Source organism: Musca vetustissima, unplaced genomic scaffold (assembly GCF_032173495.1).
Source record: "Musca vetustissima isolate MV318-11 ecotype Yass unplaced genomic scaffold, APGP_CSIRO_Mvet_v1 utg72596, whole genome shotgun sequence".
Taxonomy (NCBI): Eukaryota; Metazoa; Arthropoda; class Insecta; order Diptera; family Muscidae; genus Musca; species Musca vetustissima.
Window position 1 is genome coordinate 127,650 of NW_026876166.1, and position 11,125 is coordinate 138,774.

An 11,125-nucleotide genomic window follows, 5' to 3' on the forward strand; every position below is an offset into this window, starting at 1 on the left:
TAGGACTGATTTAGAAGAACTTCACTTTTATACGGATTATAACAATTCGCTAATCTACTGGAATGAATCTGGAGACGAGGTATTTTATTCTCCTGTTGATCATAATTCCGCAGCCAAAGTCGTGTCTTGTTTCATGGCAACTATAATACAGTGCGTAATCGTTTGATTTACTTACGCCCCTCTCTTTCCATCGCATTTCCTGTAAGGCAATAATATCGTCTCTGTACTTCTTGAGTACATTCGCTAAAGCGAACATTCCAAGTGCATATTCGCAGATCGTTGTCCTTTATACGTTTCCGGGGTCGTCAACATTGGGGAGATTTGGTTTTCTTTCAAGTATGGGCAACTAACCCGACGCCTCCGCCCATTTTTTATAGTTCTTATGGGTGAACTCGCGGCACATATCAGCTCACTATTTCAACGGATGATGAAAGTGGCTACCCTAGGTGACCCCGTTTGGAGGTCAGTGTCCCCAATTGAAATGAATGAGGGACCAAGATAAGCCTGGTCTTTGTCATGTTAATGCCAATCAGAACCGTTGCTTGGTATATATCATTCCCTACGTCACTCCGTTGCTCACAACCACTCATCATTTTTGTTTGGTATATCATTTTAATTTTCATATAAAAACACTTCTTGGTATACCAGATTCACTATGATACAATATTAAGTATCTTTTAGTGTTCCGTCTGATTATTTTTCATCGTGTTGACACATGTATCCAACGTGGAGCAAATATCACTTTACAGAATCCAACGATATAGTCAAACAAACGTGTACTAAATATCAATAAACTGGATATTATTCCGACATTTCTGTCTTCGACTAGGGAATGACCTCTTCTGGACCATTAAATGGTTTATGTTATCTCTGAACGAACGTCAGCGAAGTTCGACTAATGTCATCAGCATAATAAATACAAATAGTAATTGAATATGAATCCGGAGCGTTGTTCACAACCACTCTTCACGTATAATTCTTTTTAAACACTGAACACTTGAATAAATAATAATAAATCTGATATAAGTTACTTATATCAGATTTATGTTACATACCCACAAACACATTCATTGTAGGGCTTAGCATTCTGTCGACTATGCCATTTTATAATCGCATTCATGTTTCTTAATAAATTTGCATTTTTCGATGTCATACTTGAAAACAAAAAAAAAAGCTTTTTCCAACAACTCGAACACGTCGTCAACAGTTTCAATTATGGTATTTTGTGGTGACGACGATCATAGGCGATGGGTATGTTCCACACCACGTCCACCCCACCCATTACAGTAAAATAATAAGTAAATACAAACACCTACAAACAATCTACTTACAAACATCTACAAAAATATTGAATTCTTTTTTTCTTCTGTTGTTTAGCAGCAATGTAATTGATATCGCATCAAAAAAGATACTGGAAGGTAAGTGCTGATCTCAACGCTTATGGAAATTAGTTACAAACAAGACGCGACTCAGTGGAGAACAATTGGAATTGGAAAATAAATTATAATCGCTTTTCATCTAGATTTCAATAGAAACCAATTGTTTTTTTTTTTTGTTTTTTTTGGAAAACCTTAATATGTCATCGTCATCTCAATCGTCGTCACCGTTAAGCTTTAAAACGTTACGGTCATCGCCACCATCTGTGAAATTCATTGCACAATTAACGCCAAGTGAAAAACGTGATTTTCTCAATTCATTCGATTTAGTATTTTGTGATTGTGATGGTAATTCGAGTAATTGGTTTCTGTTTTATAGATCGCAGGGCAAGCATTGTATTAAAAGTCATTTTCAATATTTCCAGGTGTAATATGGCATAATTTATATGAAATAATACCTGGTGCTTCAGAGGCAATTCGATATTTACGTGAACAAGGCAAAAAAGTCGTATTTGTCACAAATAACAGCATTTCATCTACGAAAGACCAGCTGAAAAAGTTCTCTAAAAGCAATATACCAATTGAAGAGGTAAGCCAATTGTTTGTGCAATAATTGAAAAGGAAATGACGAAATAGAATATTTCGCATCACATCGTGCAAAACCGTCAGTCTTATGACTAATGGGGAATATAGGTTTTGATGCGATTATGATTTTAGAACTGAGGTACATTTGAATCATAGTGGTTTTGAAAATTTTAACATGATTTAGCAATATCATGTATGGTGGTGTGAACCCCTCCTGGTAATTATCAATGTGAATAGATTCAAATTTTACACATTGTTATTTTTGTATCAAATACTCATCATGTTTCGAACATGATGAGTATTTGATACAAAAATGATGACGATTATCGGCAACTCTCTATAGCCCTGACCCAAAAAGTGTACACATTTTGTAATAAATAAAAACATCATTGATTTCGTCCAGGCTGAACAATACACTACACTATGTGGTGTGCACCCAAAAATTCAATCGATCCTTTGTATGACGACTATTTGAAATCATGGGTTTATATTAAAAACCAGTAAGGAAAGTAGTGGGCGGACAATATGACACCCTTCACCACTTTGGGTATATTCTTCATATGTATCCTAACAGACGTCGCCTTTTCGTAGGAACATTGACATGAAATGGTACGAATGTAAATATGTGAACTTCATCTATATGTATAACGATTAACATCAATCTCTGCACATGCCAAACTAAATTTGAACTGATTTTTACGAAACTTAGCATACGTCGTTCTAGATTCATAAAATCGGACGAAAATACACGTTGGAGCTATATCTAAGTCTGAACCGATAGAGAGCAGGTATTATTCTAAACTTAATTCAGTACGCTATACTAAAAAATTTTTCAAATTGAATGATATATGGGGACTTCGATGCACCATTTATATTAAATCGGACGAATATATATATATATATATATATATATATATGAGAGTTACATCTAAATCTAAACCGATTTTAACGAAACTTAACACATATCATGCTTGGCTATATCTGCTATATCTGAACCGATTTACACGAAACTTATGCATATTCGCAAAAGGAACCAAGTGTTTATCTCGTTTCTCACCAAATCCGAGGGAGAAAAACATACTTGCTGAAATTTTTAGTATAGTCCCATATTTTGACCTAGTCCCCATATAAGAATCTGCATTTTCAAAGACACATTTTCCAACCGAAGTTGATATATGTTACCGGGGCGGACGTGCCCGCTGGTGCGATAATTTTTAATGATTTTAATTTCGTATATGTTTATTAGAAAATATAAATAATATTTCTATGGAAAGGCAATACTAATCGTGAAAATGTATTTAAACTAACGACAATATTCTAAATTCAGCTTCTACTTTCTGCTTACAATTTCGAAAATCTTTTTCAAAAAATTTATGATTTCACAAAAAATCTTTATATGAAAAATTTATAATTCTTGATGGCACTACATTTGATGTTTTTATATAATCTGCAATATATAATATAATCTGCTTGTCAAATTTACTATAGTCCAAATATGGCACAAATTCGGAATTCAAACGGATTACATTCGCCTCAACTTTTGCGTAGCAATCCTTCTTGGCACTGAAACCTCTACTCCAAATTTGTCGGCAATATATAATTTTTGTCTCCATGTATATTTTGTGGAACTCCTCGTCACTATTATGTCGTATAGCTTTGACAATGTCCTGATTACTAGTCTGAAGATTGGGTGTACTGAAGTAAGCCACAGAACATGATATTAATTTTGAAAATTCCTAATATGTGTATAAGTGTTAAGATACGATTAACACTATCTAACGTATTTATCTAATTTATTAGTTTACTAGCTGGGTTTTTGGAAATTCGTATTACAACCGTACGAAAAGTACTAAATGTGATACTCTGAACTCTGGTTTGGTGGTCGTTGATGGATTGTAGGATAGATGTGCCAAAGGGTTTTTGGAAATTCGAACTATTACTATCCGAAAACTACGAAAATGTCCAAATTTGGTACAATTATGTAGCATGTGACTGGATAGCGTTAAAAACTTGATATTTGGTGTGTGAATTAATGTTGAGAAGTAGGGTCCATTTAAGGAGATGGTTTTGAAAGCGTGTACTCATGTGTACGAAAAGTACTATATGGTACTGTATTTGGTACACATTTAATTTGGAGATACAAATCGAGCTGGAATCCTGGAATTTGAAATTAAAATTACCGTCGGAGTATAGGTTTGGTATATGAACGTAGTTTTGGAAATTTGTTACTTATGTGTACGATAAGTACTAAATCGTACAGCTTGGATTTGGGTAATCCTATAGAGCGGGAAAAATTAAATTTGGAGTCAGGATCACTGTAGGGGTGTGGGATTGGGGTCAGGATTCAGTTTAAGAAAATAATACTTATGGGTACTAAATGGTACTAAATTTGGTACAATTTGAATTTTAGGTGAACCAATAGAGATAAAATCATGAAATTTGAAGTCAGGATCACTGTTGAGCTGTAAGATTGAGATATGTAGGAAGTTTTAGAAATGTGTACTAATGTGTACTAAATTTGGTACAATTTGAATTGTGAGTGAACCGATAGGGTTGCAACCCTGAAACTTTGATTTGGTATCACTGTGGGAGTGTAGGGTTGGGGTATGTAGGAAGTTTTAGAAATTTGTACTAAGTGTACTAAATTTGGTACAATTTGAATTGTGGGTGAACCGGTAGAGTTTGAATCCTGAAACTTAGATTTTAGATAACTGTGGGGATGTTGGTTTGGGTTAAGTGGGAAGTTTTGGAAATTTGGTACAATTTGGATTTTGGATGGACCGACAGAATTGGAATCCTGAAACTTTAGAAATTCGTACTACTGTGTACTAAATTTGGTGTAATTTAAATTGTGGGTGAATCGATAGAGTTGGAAGTCTGAACATTGGATTTAGGATCACTGTGGGGGTGTATGATTGGCGTATGTAGCAAGTTTCGTAAATTTGTAATAATGTGTACTAAACTTGGTACAATTTGAATTGTGGTAGAGTTTGAATCTTGAAACTTAGATTTACGATAACTGTGGTGGTGTTGGTTTGGGTTAATTAGAAAGTTTTGGAAATTTGGTGCAATTTGAATTGTGGGTGGACCGACAGAATTGGAATCCTGATAGTTATACTTTGGATCACTGTGGTGGTGTAGTTTTGGGGTAAGTAAGAGGTTTTGTGTACTAATTTGATACAATTTGAATTGGGGGTGAACCTATGTAGTTGGATATTGAGGAGGTTAGTTAGATTGTTGAGGAGGGTTATTATGGATATAATGTGTGCTAAATAGAAATTTTGGTAAAATTTGGATTTCGCTGAACCTTTAGAGCTCGAATCATGAAATTTGGTACTAACTGCTACTCAAATTTAATTTATGGTCGATATTAATGTGTGGAATGTTTTTTTTTGACATATGCAGTTTTCTCTGAAAATAAAATAATATGTTAATACATTTTTAAATATTTCCTACATTCGCTAACGAAGTTGCGGGCATATGCTAGTTAAAAATAAGTCCATATTAAATCTTGTACACAGTTAGCCCGCACAACGCATTGTGTTTCATTAATGTAGTCATTTGAAATATTCACTTGCTTCTCCAAATATTCTACATAAAGTAACATTTTGGAGATTTTCGAATGAATGACCATATTTCCGAATTTGTAGAAAATATACTTCGAATTTTTAGAATCTTTGAAAATGTACTTAAGATTAAATTTAAAATGTGAGAGGAACGAAGGAATTTCGATTAAATAATGGCCTGTACTCCATTATAATTGCCTTACATGTTAGACGCGCCCTTATATCCTTGATCTTTTAGAAAAATTGCGATCCACACCCAACCTGATTATTATGTTTATTCTACTTCCACGCAGCAAAGGAAACATGTTTTTGACTTCTTTCAGATACCTTGCCGTAAAATCTAATACATATTTATAACTGCTCCTTATCAGGAATATACGTAATTTCATCCGCTAAAATCGAAAAGAATACAGCATTTTTCACTTCTTCTACAATAGCCTTTGTGCTCTATTCTGTAAACAAAGTTTTATTATACCCTACACAGCTATGTTGTCAGAGTATTATAGCTTTGTGCAGCCCAAAAAGTTTGTAACGCCGCGAAATATTGGTCCTAGACCCACCTTTAAGTATACCGATCGTCATATCTCGACTAGCTGAGTCAATCTAGACATGTGTGTCCGTCCGTCCGTCTGTCCATTATAATTTGAAAACACGATACAGGCCATAGTTATGGACCAATCTTCACGAAATTTTGCATGTAGAATGGGTTCTGGCTAAGGAAGACCCCTATTGATAAAGATCGGTTAATATTTAGGGGATGAAATAGACCAAATACTAAATTTTTATCTGTTTTTCTGGTAACTCCAGAGGCCGCAATTATGGCACAAACACCGCGAATTTTGGCATAGAAAAGGGGATCGGGCCAAAGAATAAGCATGCCTGTTTTGATAAATATTGGTCAATATTTAGTGGGTCAAATGGACCCTAACTTTTGTGTGAAAAATGACAAAAATTGTATTCTATAGCGTATATATTTACCACTGAAGGATATAGACTCGAGAAGTTGATAGTATATCCAAGAGGAGTGGTTGACCTTTAAATTGATACCAATTATATTGTCGTAGGTACTCGGATGCGGGAGTTACACTTAACTATTTACAGGTGCTTACGTATTCATATATTATTTAGTAACCTATTACCACACTGGAGGGCGGAAATATAGTGCTGATCGCTTTGAAATGTTCCATGAGGTTCAAGTTATAGTCAAGGACAACGCCTAAAATGTTAGGTGATGATCAGATAATAATTTTTCGGATGAAGTGGACCGAAAACTTAATTATTTGTACTTTTCGAGTCGAAAGCCGAACATCGCAACACAACCCACGGTGAAGAGAATCTGGACAAGTAATTAGAGGGGCTGTACTGATTATTAGTAACATTTGCTGACCACTAGCCAGTCAAAAGTGTGCAAATATCGAGAAATATTGCCCAAACTCAGAATATAGAACCACAGAAAGTTAGATTTTCATGGAAGTTGTGTAGGGTATCGTATGGTCGGCCCCGTCCGACTATACTTCTCCGCTCACTGGTTAAATTGTTTAGTATTCTGGGACTCAGGTATGTTGCATTTTCGGTGTACTCTCACAACTTTTTCTAAGATATTCATCCCCATCCGTTGTACATCACAACAGTGCTCTCAAGTTTCCTTCATTCGGATTATCTACTTCTAACGACAATATTCCGGAGTCTTTACTTCCCCTTATATTTTGTAAATAACGTTTCATAAAATTAATTTGAAACACGATAAATAAACTACAATAAATTTGAACTAATTGAAAAAATTGTACATTATCCGGGTTATTAGTTGTCATAAAAGAGCTCGCTTCATAATTGATGGTTTGTAGGTCCTATAGGTAGTTTTAATTTTTGATTAGACAACCAGTAAGAAAAGTAGAAAAATCGGACGGGGCCGACTAAATGATACCCTTCACCACAGTCGCCTTTTTGAGGGAACATTGACATGAAATTGAACGAACTTAAATATGTGATCTTTATCTATATCTAAACCGAATAACATCAATCAATAACCTACACATGCCATTCTGCAACCTGTGCTAAATTTTATAAATCGATTTAAAGCAAACTTGACACACGCTATTTGGTATGCTGCACGGTTTAAAATTTAATCTCAATCAGAATGACTTCAGACTTCATTCAGTACTCTATGCCAAATTTCGTGATGATTTTCAGGGACGTTGGTGCATCATTTACCTAAAATCGGGCGAAACTATATGGGAGCTATATCTAAATCTGAACCGATATTCACGAATGTTAGCACACATCATTGTAGACTTATTTCAGTACGCTATACCAAAATTCGTGCAAATCGAAAGATATATAGGGTCTTTGGTGCAGCAATTACCTTAAATCGGACGAAAAAATATATGGGAGCTATATCTATTTTTCCCAAATTCAATAGGGTTCGTCCTTGGACCAAATGAATGAGCTGTGCCAAATTTTATCCGATTCGGATTATAAATGCGACCTGTACTTTGTTTACAATTTAACATCAACAGACGGACGGACGAACTTGTATGAATCGACTCAGAAAGTGATTATATGCATATTCTCAAAAGGAACCATGGGTCTATCTCGATTCCTTTTGCCTGTTACAAACATATGCACAAAGACATAATACCCTGTACCACAGTGTGGTGAAGGGTATAAAAAGAATAATTTCCACTTTATGACCATTTCATTCCGGATTGCTTTCATTCAAGTGAAAAAAAACTGTTTCGACAAAAATGGTCGGTATTTTAATGTCCTTTATGACAATTGAAATCCATCTCCCCATGTGCATAGTGACATGTGAAAACAAAACGTTATCTAGCAGTTATTGGTACTTTTATAGTGTTAAAGTGCTTATAAATCAAATTTGTATGCCCCTCATTACGCATTGGCATGTCTTACTCCCATATTTACTTTTGGGAATATGCATATAGTCACTTTCTAAGTCTGTCCGTCTGTTAATATAAAATTGTAAATAAAGTACAGTTTGCATTTACCATCGGAATTGGATAGATACGCAGTTCATTTATTTGTCCCGATTAAAATACAACTCCCATATACGAGGGCAGTTCGGAAACTTTTTAGCCTAGCACCAAAAGTGCGGTATAAACCGAAAAAAGTTAAAGATTTGGGAAACTTTCATCTCTGTTATGAACACATGTTAAATTTTGTTTCGATCTGGCAAGTCCTTCATATAGAAACAGGTGTTCAAAAAAGAGGCATCCGCATTTTTTTACAATCGACAAAATTAGAAATGTGTGCTGTTATTAAAAATTTTACATAAAAAAGGTTTATCGGAACAAAAAATGCATAATGATGTGGTCGATCAAAAACGCATAAGAATTAACATAGTTTTAAGCGAAATAAAATTGATTTATAGCGTCCTTTCATAATGATGATATAAGGATCCACCACTATAATCCAGAGACAAAAGACAATCCAAACAATGAACTGAAGCTGCAGGAAGTGCCCCAACATATATAGTTATTCGATTTTATATAAATGATTACACTCCGATTGCCAAAAAATTTCGCACAGTCTTTCATTGCAATCAATTCAGATTTAGATATAGCTCACATAATGGCATACTTACACAAAGTAGTCTCATATTTATATATTTTCTTCCCATTTTATATAAAGGGACAACAAATTGGAATTTTGGATTTAATTAAATCTGGAATGATTTGAAATCGGCTCGGATTTGGATATAGCTCTCCTAAATACTTATACAATACCCAAAGATATATAGCATTCGTACCCAAAAAGTCTAAAATGACATGTGTTATGTTTACTCTAAATCGATCCTGATTTATATATATGTAGATCCCATATAAATTTCAGATATATAGCTTCCTTATATAATTTCGTCGTGCCTAAACTGCCGTGCATTAGGTTTTATTTAAATTGTCTTTTATCTCCAACACTATATAGTTCTCATATATATTCGGTCCATATTATCTAATACTCCACGTGCTTCCACCACCACATACTAAATTAAGTTCAGGTGTAACTATATAAATATTCAGAGGTTAATATTTTCGTCAAAGAGAGATTTTGATAGCGCACTGTTTGGCAGCCAACTGAATGGTGTTAGTTAAGACTTTTTGAAATGGAGGCACATTTATAAAAAATTGTTAGATTTAGTATACAGTGTCCGTCCCATCAAAAGGGTATTGTCCAAATATTACAAAATTCATTTGATATGACACCTGTTATGTTTCATTTTAATCGATATGTGTACATCTTTATGTTGGTATAATAATCGTAGGGACATCTCAATATATATATATATATATATATATACAAAGTGGTGAAGTGTCCGTCTCACTGTTGCAGTTTCCTGCGGCTGGGACTAACACTATTTTAAGTGAAAGTTCCTTTAGAAAATGTATATTTCAACATAATCCACATTGTTAAGAGCTAATATATATATATATATATATATACATATATATTATATATAATATATAAAGTAATTTAATCTATTCTTTTTTTCTAATTTCAGCAAGATTTAGTACATCCAGCGAAAACTATAAGCGATTATTTGAAAAGTGAAAACTTTCAAGGGTTAATCCTATGCTTTGCTTCGTCAGCTTTTAAACAGCATTTACGTGATAGTGGATTCGATGTCGTAGAAGAGGTAAGCCATATGTAAAACTAAAATATAACTAAACAAATAATTATTAAAAAAATATTTAAAATTTTACAATTCTATTACTATCTATTATTATTCATATTATTATCCATTCACAGAAAGAACGACTTATTGATGGCTCCGTAATCGATTTGCATCATGCCATATATAACAAAGATCCCGTAAAGGCTGTTGTAATTGATATTGATTTTAATTTAACTGCCTGGAAATTAATGAGAGCTCAAGTTTTGTTGAAGAATCCCCAATGTTTGTTTATAGCTGGTGCTGCCGACCCACGCATTCCATTTGGTGGCCATGAATTGTTGGGTCCAGGAGCCTTTATGCACATTGTTGAAGAAGCCAATCACCGAAAGGCCAAAGTCTTTGGTAAACCTGGAGCCGAGTTGGGAGAATTATTAAAACGTTCTTTCAACATCAATGATCCTAAACGAGTTTTAATGATCGGTGACAGCTTACGAAGTGATATACAATTTGGTAAAGAATGTGGATTTCAAACAATGTTTGTATTAACGGAACCATTTGAGGTACAACATTTGCAATCGCTGGAATTGAATACGTTAAATTGTCCCGATTACGTCATTGAAAAATTGGCCGATTTGAATAATCTTATTTAACACTAATAACACAATCACACGAATTAGATTTGTGGAATGCATTATGTTTTGTCATTATCATTTATAGTATTTTAGTTAATAGTAAATATATTTAAAGAATAAATAAAGAAAAGAGTAAGCGGAACAGTATAATCGGACGTGGTCGAGGTATATAACTATCACTTACTTTTAATTTTCTGGGGAGTTAAAATCGGAGCCTAAGCAAGATTTTCGAAAAAGTTAAACTAACTTCACACCTTTAGACTAAAGAGCGCCACAAACAGTGACTTTTTTTGGAAGCAATGGTTTCTATAAAGACTCCTTAATAGGAATCTATAAAGA

General features: G+C 34.1%; 1 protein-coding gene across 1 annotated transcript; it reads left to right on the plus strand.

Annotated features, from left to right (window-relative positions):
• The first annotated feature begins 1,576 nt into the window (after positions 1 to 1,576).
• Positions 1,577 to 10,804, plus strand: LOC133338642 (uncharacterized). The gene is made up of 4 exons (XM_061546810.1): positions 1,577 to 1,724; positions 1,802 to 1,965; positions 10,041 to 10,175; positions 10,289 to 10,804. The coding sequence occupies exons 1-4, from the start codon at positions 1,577 to 1,579 to the stop codon at positions 10,802 to 10,804; spliced, it is 963 nt and encodes a 320-aa protein (XP_061402794.1).
• The last annotated feature ends 321 nt before the right edge of the window (positions 10,805 to 11,125 follow it).